At 39.0% G+C, this 14,607-nt stretch overlaps 1 protein-coding gene across 1 annotated transcript in view; it reads right to left on the bottom strand.

The window, feature by feature from the left end:
- The window catches only part of CNTNAP2 (contactin associated protein 2), a 1,777,718-nt gene that overhangs the window by 654,248 nt on the left and 1,108,863 nt on the right, over positions 1-14,607 (bottom strand). The window contains exons 14-15 of the mRNA XM_034648877.1: positions 9,238-9,328; positions 8,600-8,800 (exon numbers count right to left, since the gene is read on the bottom strand). Of these exons, the coding sequence (XP_034504768.1) occupies positions 8,600-8,800; positions 9,238-9,328 (292 nt within the window). The remainder of the gene's footprint in view (positions 1-8,599; positions 8,801-9,237; positions 9,329-14,607) is intronic.

Here is a 14,607-nt window from a genome sequence, read left to right as displayed (position 1 = left end):
TACAATATGGATTAAAGGCATCCATAATTTTTTTTTTTGAAATGACACAGAAAAAAGGCAAATCTTTGTTTTTGACTTCTTGAGTAAAGCTGATCTACTTGATTCAAACCATCATTGCTCTAACCATATAAAATGATATTTTATTTGGCAATTTAACACCACGTTCATGTGTACCCTCATCATAAATGGAGAGACAGCAGAATGAAAGATCCCCCAACACCTTTAACACGTTGCTCTCACCTGTCTCTGCTGACAGAGAGAGCTCCATGTTCCACAATTGAGGGAATAAATCATTGCTACTCTAGAAATGGATTTCTCACTTGTTCATCTAAAAAAAAATAATCTTTTCTGACTATGATGATCAGTTTAGTGGGCAAACTTAGCTGGGCCACAGTGCCCAGTCACTCAACCAAACACAAACCAAGGTGTTGCTGTGCAGGTATTTTATAGATGTTGGTAAGTCCATTACCGGTTGACTTTCAGTAAGACAGATCAGGCCACATAAGCTGGACCGACCTGATTCAGTCAGCTGAAAGGAGGAAAGGAATTGGTCTTCCTTGGAGAAAATATTCTACCCATGGGCAGCAGCTTTCTTCTCATTCTTGAGTTCCAGTCTGCCCCAAGTTTGGACTTGCCAAGCCAGGTCCCACTACTGCATAAACCAATTCCTTGCAATAAATTTCTAAATATATATATATTCTTCCTGGTTTTATTTCTCCAGTTGAACCTGGACTGGTACACTGGCCCATGGAACTCAAGACCCCCCTCTCCTCCCATCCCTAAGCTTCCCCAAAACAGCTCCTGGTCTTCCCTCCCGTCCAAAATACACGTATCAATGTTTTTAGAAATTGTTATGAATTCTAAACTTACTCAATCTTTTACCCAAAATGTATCAGTAAAACCCTTCAGAAAATAAATGACTTTATTTTCCTTATAAAGAAGTTTCTATATTTTAGGGCAAATGTTTAAAAACTATTCTTTGCCCTCCTTGTATTCTCATAGCACCTAGCAGAGTATTCTGTATTCAACAAATCTTTGCTAAATGTTTCTTAATAAAACTAGATATTTGCAAGGGATTTTGTAGTAAAATTTTTCTTTCAGTATCCTGTTGAGGAGAGAGGTATTTTTAAACATAATTTACACACAGTAATCAATTTGCTTTATCTTCATTTTATGATGTCATTGAAATGGTTAATTTTAAATATGATATACAAACAAAAAATGTTGATGATTTAAGTATATGAGAAGACACTTCCCAAATTCTACAGCGTGATATAGGATTACTTCAAAGTATCCCCTCATTCCTATTTCAGTCATCAAAAGAAAAAAAAAAAAAAGGAAGCTATGCACAGGCACTCACGAAATAAAATGGCAGAAATAAAAAGTCTTCATCAAGTTCTAGAAGGTCAATCTTTTTCAAAGTCACACCTCAAGGCTCAAGAATCTGGCACCCTGATACGCAGTACCCTTTTAGCAGAGGTCAGTTAAGCTGTCCTCAGTAAATTTGCCCTTAAGATTAATTTATTAATCAGAAATACTGGACTTGACCGAAGGTTATTTGGCAAAGAGCATTTCTAATCAGAGATAGAAACCATAAATGGCACGAAGGAAAACGTTTGTTCATGGTAATTGAAGAGATGGGATGGGTACAGATCCTGCTGGGGTTCTCTCTATCCTCACTTTAGTGGGGGGACGCTGACTTCTCCACATGTTCACGCTCTCCTCAGTGAGTCAGCAGGCAAGGCTTATGAGAAGTTAGTTTTGCATTTGAACCCCACTTTCTTACTTCCAGCCACAGTGACCTTCGGTGAGTTTATTCACCTTTCTGAGCCCTATTTTGCAAAGTGCAGATAATAAAATCTAGTTCACGTAACTAAAAGAGTTAAAGGAGATAAAATACCAAGAATGGTGTTGGTCAAGAAAATTTAATGAAAATCTCTACTCTTTCCTTTATCTCCCTTCTCAGAGCAGATGTTTTTTGTTTTGTTTTGTTTCCATATTCTCTCCTCTCTCCTGGAGCCCCGTCATTCCTTTTGTCTCTTACATCTTTAGCCTCTTCCTCTCCACTGCCTCCTCTATTTATAAACTTACTCATAACTCCCTCATTTTTAAAAATATAAAAAATACCCAAACCCTCGCTTTGGTTCTGTCTCCTGATTAAGCAGCAATTCTGTATTTAGCCACCCCCTCCTACCATAGAACGTTCTGAAAACCTTCACTTGCTGTTCCCTTTTTCTATTCACTCTTCAGTGGCTCTACCCACCAGAGACCACTGACAGGAAACTCCAGTGGCCTCCCGACAGCCAAAGCCAAGGCCTGGCTTCCTCTGTATGATGTCTCACCACTGGCCACACCTCAATTTTCTTTTGTTCATTATTTTTACTTGTTTGTTTACTGTTAAACACTTCTTTGCTTTATTACCTCATTATTAGGATTTCCTAATTTGACTCGCTTCCTAGTGCTCTGCTTATCATTTTTGAGTCCTCTTAGTTAGCTGCAACCTCTCCGGCAATCACCTTCGCAAATTAGTGTTTTCTCTCCTTTAATGTTCTTTCCTTGCTCTTCCCATGACCTCTCGGAGTCATCTGATGAAGGCATTACAGCTGCTCAGAGTCATTCACCTTATCTTTACTTCTGGGTATAGGGGAAGATTGCATTTTCCCCCTCTCCTAACGATACTCCACAGATAAGCAATCATGACTCGGGTTGATTCTACTACCCACACTTGAAACAAAGTCTTCCCTCTTAAGGCCCAGGGAGCCTCTCAGACATCCAGGCTCGTCCATACTGCGGTGGCTCTGAGCGGGATGTTCTCTTTCTACAAACCCAGCTCTCCCTCCATGCTGTTCACCACGTAATAGCTGGGATCTCCCACTTAAAACCACTCCCTTTGCCCTTTGAGTGGAATCCTTAAGTCATTCAAGACTCTCCTTTGTCTCTTTTCTCTCTGTCTCCTACCCTAAAGGTCTCCACTCCAGCCATTCTGACCTCCCTCATTTCCTCCCAAGTACTTGTCCCCTGACCTCCATCTCTAAATAATTACCCATTCTGACATCTCTAAACTAGAATTCCCCCTGCCGTTTTTTGTTTTTGTTTTGTTTTTTTTTTAACTTGTATGAATCCACATGTCAGCTTACATGTTACAATTCCTGATACACAGAAACAATGTATTTGTGGACTGATTATCTCATTCATTATTCCAGTTCAGGCTTTCATCAATTCTATCCATATTGCTGAAATAGCCTCTAACTATTTTCCCTGTGATCATTCTGTCTCTTTTCACCACAGCACCCTCTATGGAGAGTATAGCTGCCTGGGTGTGGAATATTACTAGATTTAATCTTCTAATTTTCCCTTTTAGTTATTTCTACCTCTTTGCCGCCCCCATTTAACTGAATCCTCCAGTGTTAGTATAATTATTTAACACAGTAATTAATTAGATAAATGATTAATCTTTTGATTAATATACTGACTGGACACAATGAAAATGCTAATCTTTAGCTGCCATCAAACAATGTTTTTACCTATGTTTCAAGAGGCAAACAACATGCTTTCTTATAATGCATAAGGTCAACTTGGAAAATTCACTTTCTTAATAACTTCACCAAAGTTTAGAAATTTTTTTCTAAAAATAGGTTACAACTTAAAATACCAGAGTCATGTTTTCTTGTCTTTTGGAGGCCACTAAATCACAGTTTAGTATCATCAAAGTATATTGAATTTTACACAGCTTACTTTACAGGCAAAAATTGTGAACATAATTCCTTTTCAATAGATACAAAATCTAATAGTAAACTACCCAAAAGGATGGATAATTTATATTGCTTCTTCCAACAAAACAAGCAATAAAACTATGAGAATAAGACTACATTGAGAAATTAAAAGAAATGAAACACTGGAAACCAATGAAAACAACACTAAATATAGTCAGAAAAACAGGAACCATAACAAGTTTACACCTCTACAGTTAGATAAATCTTGATAGATGTAAGGAATAAATACTTCAGCAAAAAAATTCTTAATTAGAAAGTATAATGTTTTGTAAAATAAATATATTATTCCAGTGCATCTAAGTTATACAAATAAGCATTTTAAAGCAGGCTAATAGGCTGTGTCCAAATATAGGGAAATATTTTATCTAAAAGCATTAGGATTGCTGACTAAGATGTTTCTCGAGTGGAATCTAATGAAACTTTCTCTTGGTATCTAACTTATCAAATAAGGTTTTTAAACTATTTCAGATGAATATTTCATTGTTTGATTGTTGTCTTCCATAAGTTCAGTTATTACTACATTTGCAGTTCTGAGGATATAAATATAAAACATGTTAACATCCTTTTGGTTTTGGATACCCATTAATGGCTTTCTTTGTTTAGGTAGAATTTGTTCATTCCCAAATTGGTAGCCTCCCTCCAAACTCTATGGCTCTTCTCTGGAATAAAGTAACTTTGTCTTGTTTCTATGTCTTTTACAAAGCTGACTAAGAACAACTGAATTAATAGTAACATGGCAAGAATAGATATGACCAAATGAATGACAAGATCATTACTTTAAAATTGATACCATTTTTAAATTTTGTAGTAATAAAAAGAAGAGATAACATTACTACTCTTGTAAAGTTGTGAGAAACAAATAATGAATAATTCTACATTTGTTGGCCAAATATTTATCAAAATAAAAATGAGGTCCATATGCATACAAAATCAACTCTTTATCATAAGTATCATTAGAAACTATAGAGCCCCAAATGAACTCTTCAGGGTAAGGCTCTTAAAATAAAGAATAACATTTTAAGTGCATAGCTATTACAAACTCATTTGATATTCATTTTAATTGCCATGACTATAATGAATATACTTTGTATTCAAACAGATGTCACAAGTACTACTACAGAAGTTCCAATATAATTCAGTCTTAGTTAAGAACGAGTAAATGGATATTTAAAATTGAATGTTACCAGGAAGGAGAAAAAAAAAAACCCAATTACAGCAAACATTAGCTCCTTAAAACAGCAAATTAAAGATTTTTATTAAATTGTGTTCTTTCTTATTTGGACATATATAGAACACGATCACACAGAAACACTTGCTACACCAACTGCTTCTTTTTCTTGCTTCAGCTGTTCTACAGATTAGCTAGCCTGGGAAATAGAAATTGGGAGTACGAAGAATGACTCAGAAAGGAAGGCTGAAATTCACTGTATAACATTTAGAGACTGGTCTATGAAAAGGATTAATAAATACTACAATGCCAACCTAGGTTAGCTGAAGGAGCAGGTAATTATGTATGCCATTTTCTTTTAATTGGCTGACAAGTTCTAATAGTCCCTTTAATTTTCTCCAACATGGAGAACTGAAACCTTAAAATCTAACATGAGAGACCTCCACACTGTAAATTAAAGAGGGCGTTTCGTAGTGTTCGGTTCACAGAACTGTCCATGGATGGTTTTTTAAAAGCAAACATTCCTGGGCCCCAACCAAGTTCTCTCAAAAGAGAGTTCCTGGAGTATAGCCTGGAATCAGCATTTTGACAAACCCGAACATGGTGAGGCACACACTTGTTTAAAACAACTGCCTGAAGGTAGGATGAGGTAATATTTAAAATTGTATATTTTCATTTCATTCCAATCAGCAAACATTTATTAGGTACTAATCTTTTGTGAGTGAAAATTGTATACGTATATATGTACACACAGGCAAGCAGCATATGATAAACTTATTTTCAAAGTACAATCTATTAAGCATAATCATCATCTGCAAAGGTCTGGAAACAATGTCTGGAATCACAAGAAAATAATCTGCTATTGTGTGGATTAACAATTAACTCGATTCCAATTTAGTATTTATTCCCCCTGAAAAGGCATCTGGAGGTTGACAAGAAGTGTGCTTAGCTTATTTATTAGAAGATGTAACTGAAATACTGTTTAAAAACAAATTTATCCTACTTTTCCTGATGTTTTAGAAACCCTCTGGTTTTGAAAAGGAGTGTAGGAAGTGTATGGGGCTTCTTAGTGGCTACAGGGAGGAGACACAGAGCATCCAAGAGGGAAGAGGGAAGGAATGAAGAGCAAGACCAGGAGCACTAGAGGCAAACTCTTCCGCTTACTTCTAACCTAATTCTCCTAGTGCCCAAACTGTAAACTGAACTTATTTAAAAGTTACATTGTGTTTTGTAACCACCAGAGCAAAGTTCAGAAAGCGAAAGTTGACTTTGGAATCTAAGAGAAGAATGGAAGAAAATAAAGCTGATGGTAGCAAGCTACTTGTCTGGTCAGCAGTTGGCCTTCACCCTCATCTGCACCCCAGGACTGAAGACTAATTGAGATCTTTGGAATGCACCTCAATAAGGAGCATTCACTCATGAAACTCAATGCCAACAAGCCGATGGAAGTTGTTAATTGGAACCAGTGCCCTGGATTTTCTATCATCCTTGGTTGACTTTTCCAGGCACTGAAAACAGGATCCTGTGAAAAAGGCTACGGTAAGTGCAAGTGCAGGGAAGAACAGTTGGGCTGGGGACTTGGAAGGTTTCCCATGGCCTACACCAGTGGTTTTCAAAGAGTGGTCTCTAAATCAGCAATGTTGTCATTGCCTAGGAACTCATGTTATTAGTTCACTCAGGCTGCTAGAACAAAATACTGCAGGTGGGGGTCTTAAACAATATACATTTGTTTTCTCATGGTTCTGGAGGCTGGAAGTCCATGATCACCTTGCCAGCCATCTTGGTTTCTGGTGAGGGCTCTTGTCCTGGCTTGCAGATGGCTGCCTTCTCACTGTGTCTTCATGTGGGAGAGAGAAAGAGCTTGCTCTCCCTCTTTTTATGAGGACACTTACCTCACCAGCTTTACGAACTCATTTAACCTTAATTACCTACTAACAGTCCAGTCTCAAATTCAGTCACATTGGGGGTTAGGATTTCATCACACAAATTCTGGAAGGACCCAATTCATTCCATTGGACTCATTACATATGCAAATTCTTGAGCCCCACCTCAGACCTAGTGAATCAGAAACTCGGGGACTGGAGCTCAGCAATTTGTGTGTTATTAATGTCCTGGGTTATTCCAATGCCTGCTGAAGTCTGAGAAGCACCTGTCTTCAGGGAAAAAAAATCCCAGCTCCACAGCAGAACACCCCATGCAACCCCCAGCACCTCCCTCCCTGCCCCCAGTTTCTCTGGTGTATTTTCCAACCTTATTTCTTCCTCTTGTTACTGAACTCTGCTTTTGCTGAGCTACTTCTCACCATGACCCGAACAATCACTCATATTCTGTCTTCTAGACTTTAGCTTACCCTCTTTCAACATCATCAAATCGTCTTTCTGCCTCTAAGCACCACCTCAACACCCCAGCCATGATCACTTCCTCTCCTCCAACAGCAGAAGCACTAATTGTCTGAACCAATCATGTCCACAATTTACAGGTTTTACTTTCTTAGAGTCCACAGGTTACACTCGTCCATAACTCCAGGACAAGGCTTTGCACATTAAGAAACACTCAAACCTTTAAAATATTATATATAATGTTATATATAACTCTTCTTTGTAAGTATTCCACACAATATTGCCTCCAATCCGACATTGACTGGGGGCAGCAAATAGCCCATTGGTCTGTGATTTAGCATGATGCTACTTCTAAAGTTGCTTAATATTAAAAATAGTCAATACACTCCTTGCTATTTGTGAAGTTCTTAAGTGCATCAAACCCTAGAGTAAGCATTTAGTACACGACCCTATGAAATTCTCACTCACCTGCAGTCGGCACTATAATATAGCTATTTGAATGGAAAAGACACTGGATATCGAGGCTTAAGAGTTCAATTAACTCCACCAAAGTCACACCTGGAGAGTGGCAAGGCTCTAAAGTGTGAACGTTTGTTTCTCCGATTCCGAGCACATGCTTTATTTCTACTCTGTTATACTATAGACTGAGGGATTTAGTTTTCTGTCAACATCTTGAATTTGCTGCCAAGAACCCCAAAGCATATGGATCTCTTGGAAAAGATATTTCTAGTGTATCCTTTGGAAAAATCTTTATTTTCTACACCTCAAACACACACACACACACACACACACACGCCCTGAGGCATCGCTAAAAGGAAGCCATCACGAAAAAAATTAGGTCGAACATCCAGAGACAAGCAGATACTGTTAAATGACTATAGACAATAAAGAGCTCCAAATTTTATCACTATTCTACATGCTATTTACCTCGGGTAGCCTTTAGAAGGCTTTCAGCTTTACGTTAAAGACAGCTGAAGAACTCAGAAGGTATTACTTGGAAGTTCACAAGAGGCTCTGATAGATACACTTTTGCCCAAAGCAACTACTGAAAATTAAACACCAGAAACACTCATACACACACATATGCACATAAACTTGAAAAATCTGTAAGTTGAAAACAATGGAATTTTTTCTGAAAATCGTACTTTCTTAGTTTCATTCCCCAGAAAACCAACCAAGTGATGTGCTTTTTTCCCCACAGCTGCCTGCACTTCAGAGACTGGACTCTAAGATAATAAGTCACACCTGTTGGATTGTTTAGGTAATTCCGAGCACCAGCGGAGATAGTAATTAAGAGTGACACTCCATTCTCAGCCTACCTGGGGTGTTCAACAGCCTCGACATCTTGCAGAAGTAGGAGACATACTGCTCACAGTGCTCGGCGCTGCTGGTGACGGCGCTGATCTGGTCCATGGAGGCGCTGTACACGAGCTGCGTCACAGAGTACTTTTCTGGGCTGTAGCCCACCACCGTGGTCTGCATCTGCAGATCGTGAGACACTATGGTCCACACTTTGTCCTCTGTGGGAAGAAAATACCACAAAATGGATCATTAGTATGCAAGCACTTCAAGTGGTAGGAAATAACTGAGCTACACTTTCTCTGAACTGTTGTAGAACGGAGTCGAGGACCGCCATCTATCGAGTTCTAGCCTGCAGGTTCTCCTTATACAGACAAAGTAGAAAGAAATGCTTTTCATTAAAAACAAATGCAAGGGGCGCCTGGGTGGCTCAGTTGGTTAATCGGCTGACTCTTGATTTCTGCTAGGGTCATGATCGCAGGGGGGTGAGATGGAGCCCTGCATCGGGCTCTGTGCTCAGCAGCGAGTCTGCTTCAGGATCCTCCTCTCCCTCCGTCTCTCCCCTGCTTGCTCACTCTCTCCCCTTGGCTCTAAAATAAGTAAGTGAATCTTAAAAAGAACAAAAAAACAAAAACACAACTAAACGCAAGATACATACTATACACAGAGAACAGCTTGTGTCTCTGGTTGATGCTAACGTTCACAGCACTGAATGTGAGGCCCATCACGTTCCCCCTCTTCCTGACTCCCTAACCCATCACTCCTCTGGTACACTAGTATCTGCTCTCTCCGAAACGAACTGTGCTCTCTCAGGCCTCTGAATCTTTGTCTACGCTGTTTGCTCTAATCAGAATATGCATCCTCCTCTTGTCAACAAATGTTCCTTTCACCCTGACCTTTCAGGTAATACAGGACACTGCATTCTCTGTTACTGAAATGTTCTCTACATGGGCAACAAGACAAATGAGTAATTACCTTGATGCTTTAGGACCCTGAAAATTTCAACGTGTGAAAAGGAGAAGCAAATATAAGATTGATGAGATTAAATTATAACCCTACATACTCCTGAATTTGAATTAGAAACATCACAAGGAACCCATAATTTTTCTTTTTTAAAAAAATGTGGACCTGTGTCCTAGCTCTGTCCACTGGAAAAGGCCCCAAACAAGGACAACCTGTAGCACCAGATTGTCATCACTCAATATGATTTTTCATTAAGAGGAAACTAGGCTGCCGGGTGAGGTGACTGATTTCAAGGCTGGAAATGCATAAGATAAGCCTGGAACATAATGTCACATAGAAACAAATAAGCTATTGGAAACAGAGGGCAGTTTGAAAACCCCCAGGAACAAAGGAGGATGATTTTAACATCGGTAAGAATCTCCTGCAATGGAATAAAATACATCAGGGATGTTTAATTCCAGGAGTTCATTAAAATAAAAAGAAATGTTCAATCTTGGAAAATGCCAGGTAACCAACTCGTTATTTTGAATATTAGGAAATAAGGGTGAAGAATCCAGCATTTAGCCTACCTTACCTGTAGGAACCTTTACATAACTACACGCTCTCTTTATGGAAGTATTTCAGCTCATAAGTGAAGACTAAGTGATGGGATTAGAGGACCATCATTTTGTAACTTCTAACAAAAAGGCTCTAATCAATGGCTACTCACAGCTGTTAATATAACCACAAATCAAAACGGGGACATGTGCCTTGTGATGGGAGTACACAACACCGTCTGGGAAGCAGAGTGGACAAAATCAAACATGGATTTTACCAAGCTTACAGCCCTGACTGCCAGCTTCTAGGAAACATGCATTGAAAACTGAATATTTGGGGAAGGGGAATATGCCAAATGACCTAACCCAAAAGGTCAGCAGAATCCATGCAGTGTGAAATTCTACCGATTATACAATTTAGTTTTTTCAACAAATTATAAATTAAAGGACAACTCTACTCTTCCAACTGCTCAGGACAAAGCCTTAGGGTCCCCACTACATCCCCCCCCCTTTCTTCTACACTCATCATCCAACCTGTCAGTGAATCCTGTCTGCTCTACCTTCTCCATTCAGGGTCATAGCACTCCTGACCCTCACACCTCCCCGCCCGCCACCGCTCTGGTCAAAGCCCCCACCCCCTCCTGCCCCCAACACACAAAACCTTGTAACCACCCCCTGCATGCCACCCCTGCGCTCTTACAGGTACCCTCCACACAGCAGCCAAGCTGAGCCTCTGCAAATATCACATATTCGGATACCACGCTCCAAGCCCTCGCACGGCACAGGGTCTTGTTCAGAGCAAAAGTCAGCTGTTGAAACAGCTGAAGGCCCTTTGTGATCCAGAGCCTTGTGATCCAGCCCCGCCTGCCTTGCCGCCAGCCCCGCCTGCCCTCCTCACCTGCCCCTTGCTCCTCTGGCTCCAGCCACAGTGACTCCTGCCTTCCTCAGACCTGTCAGACAGCCCCTCCTCGGAGCCTTTGCTCTCACTCCATCCTTGGAAATCGCAGGGCCCACTCCTCCCCGTCTTGATATCTGCCCCAATGCCACCTTTCCCCCTGCTTGCCCCTCCCCACCGCAGCTGCTTTCTATCTCCTTGTCAGGCTCTGTTCTCTCCATAGTATTTACCCCTCTCTGACTGCACCTTTTCCTTCTGTCTCCTCATGTTAGATGGGGAGCAAGCAGGGGTCATTTTCAACACTGGATGCACAATGCTTCGAACAGTAGCCAGCACGTAACAGACCTTCACAATATATTAGTACGAATTAAGAAAACATCGATAGAATACAAATAACTTGATCTAGGAAGTTCCTGAATCACTTCGGTTCAAGGTCTGGGTCTGCCATGACCCTCCCGAGAGAGCTTGAACAAGCCATTTTGTTCCAGACCCTAATTTCCCTTCATCTGTTATAACATGCCTCTACGTCAGAATCCTTTGCACCTTGTTCTTCTTAAACCAACTAAAACAAGTTCAATTATGGTGCCCGTGTAGTAACACATTTTCCATAAGATAATGAATTTCCACTCTGACCTTTGACCTTATCAGAACTGTCTTCCTCCAGCTCCTCTAAGACAGCAAAGAAACTACAGTATGTTTTAGTAATTCTCTCTCTTTCTGACATGATTCTGACAACACCCTGGTTGTTATTTATATCCAGACTTTCACATTTACCTTCCCCTAAGTAAAGATCCATTAATTAAATAAGGTTAGCTTCATCTCTTTTCTGTTAAAATCAGCCTCTGTCAAAACATTTGAGAACACATCACTACTTATGTTTTTTTAATTTTTATTTTTTATTATTTTTTAAAAGATTTTTATTTATTTGTCAGACAGAGAGAGAAACTGAGCAAGTAGGGGGAATGACAGGCAGAGGGAGAAGCAGGCTCCCTGCTGAGCAAGGAGTCCAATGTGGGACTCGATCCTAGGACCCTGGGATCATGACCTGAGCCGAAGGCAGACGCTTCACCGACTGAGCCACCCAGATGTCCCATACTTACCTTTTTTAACAAAACAAAACAAAACAAAACAAAACAAAACAAAACAAATCCTTAACAGGACCTCATCTTTGTCCTGTAGCAATATTCCAATATTCCATAACTTTCATTCTTTAACTCATAATGAAACAGCATTCTACTCTGGCCCTTCTTAAAAGTATCATAAACCCCTTTTTAACTTACACAAAATAATGTTCATAAATGCAAGCATTAAGCAAGTAAAATAAAATGGTCACCTATAACGGTCTGTGTGAATGACTTAAAAAATATTAACCGATTTGTTAATATTGATGAGTCTCTACATCTTGGTCCTAGTGACTGCTTGGCCCTAAACCCCAAATCCATGCATTTCAGCACATACATTTCAGTATCAAATTTCAGGGCCATTCACTCATTCAACAAACATTACTGAGTGCCCACTACATGACAGATATGGATCTAGGCACTAGGGGAGCCATAGAGAAAAAAAAAATTGTAAATTTTTGCAGTTTATACTTCTGTATTCTAGTGGGGAAAAAACAGACAATAAGCAAAAAATTAAAATATGTATAGTTAAACACTGATAATGGTGAGAAAAACGACGACAGGGAATGGAAGAATAGGTTGGGTATAGATGGCAATTTTTTTTTTAATTGAAGTATAATGGAGATACAATATCCTATTAGTTTCAGGTATACATCATGGTAATTTGATATTTTTATACGTTGCAAAACGATCCCCATGACAAGTCTAGTTACCATCTGTCACCATACTAATTACAATATTATTGACTATATTCCCTATGCTATACATTACAACCCCATGATTTATTTATTTTATAGCTGGAATTTTGTAGCTCTTAACCCCCTTCGACTATTTTGCCCATCACCCAACCCCTCCCCACCTAGGAACCAAGTTTGTTTCCTGAATCTGTGAATTTTGTTTTGTTTCTTTTGTTTTTTAGATTCCACATAGGAGTGATTTCATGTATAAATGAAATCATATGGTATTTGTCTTTCTTTGTCTGATTACATTTTTTAGCACACAGAGGAAACCATAACCACTCTCGCTAAGTGATGTTTGAATGAATAAGGTCCTTGTCCAGCAAGCCACATGAATGTCTGGGGAAAAGTATTCCAGACAGAGAAAGTACAAATGAAAACATTCTAATTCTGGAATATTCTGGTATTGCTCAGGTATACAAGGAGGCCAGTGAGTGAGGAAGGAAAGAATAGCAGGAATTAAAGTCTAAGGTGTAATGGGGATGGGCAGGTGTGAGAGGGAAAGCCCTTGGCATTGGAAGGTTTGAAACAAGTTAATGCAGCATGCTTGAACTTACTCTCTGACATACTGTTCTTCATTTCAATAAAGCTGTAATTCAGGAAGGCTTGAAAAAAGAATATACACACACACACACACACACACACCCATATATATGTATATAAAGATTTAAAACTTTTTACAGTGTTGTGGCATTATAAAAGGTAATACGTAAACTCTATTTTAATGGCATAAAGCAATTACTGTTGATGCATCTTGCAAATTATTTTTTAATGCTTGTATGTTACACATGAGCCATTAAATCTTAGGTGACAAATAGATATGAACAATTCTGCAGATATCCACCATCTATAAGAAAGTAATACTGTATAAATTTTCCTTTGCTGGTATCATAAGTGAAAAATTAAGAATCTTATTCCCCATATTTATAATGTATTATCAGATATGTGTGTAATGCAAATAGGAACTACTAGGTATGGCAAATTCTAAATTTCTGCCCTCGTTCCATTTTCATGAAGAACTGATAAACTAGTATATCTCAAATACTCTTTTGGATTAGTGCGCTATGAAAGTGCCTTCTGTGATTACTGGGAGATTAGTATCGACTCATCATGCAATCGCATATTTAAAAACTGTCACACTGCACAATGTTTTCAATACAGATGATTTAATTGTATTTTTCAAATACTGGGACACTATGGAGCATACTGTGGAAATGCATCCTTCTGCTTGGCAATAAACAGGGTCTTCAAGATTACCCAGCTTACTTGTGTTGATATGAGCACATCAGAAAGGTCCCTCTGCTGCCTCTACCAGTGACCCTGCAACCTTATCCTATCTGTAATTCTCAAGTAATTCACTTCATGAGAACTCAGTTCCTTGTATGGCAGGAGTTCTGACCAGGAACTGAAAAAGCCAGGAAATGACCAGTGGAAAAAAGCAAAGAATAACTCCTCTGAGGACGGAACCAGTTTCTTTACCATGTATATATAGCTGTTTTTGACTCTTTTCCATGTTATCCATATACAGTCTGCAGTTCACATTACAGAGCATGTTTTAATAAAAGTCCAATCTGAGCTGAATCCAGTGAGGAAAAAATGTATGTATCCTATACATCTGCATCTGCATCTAAGTGTTTCTGATTTTCCAATCATAGCACTGTACTGGTTGAGGACAGATTTGTTAATCTGAGAGCTTTGTTTTCTCACCTTTATTCATATTAACTCTGAAATAATATTTTAAAAATATATGATAAACTATCTAAATTTAAAATGGCA

Source organism: Ailuropoda melanoleuca, chromosome 1 (genome assembly GCF_002007445.2).
Source record: "Ailuropoda melanoleuca isolate Jingjing chromosome 1, ASM200744v2, whole genome shotgun sequence".
In the NCBI taxonomy this organism is placed as follows: Eukaryota; Metazoa; Chordata; class Mammalia; order Carnivora; family Ursidae; genus Ailuropoda; species Ailuropoda melanoleuca.
The sequence above is the reverse complement of the archived record's forward strand: the minus strand, read 5'-3'. Positions and strand labels throughout refer to the sequence as shown.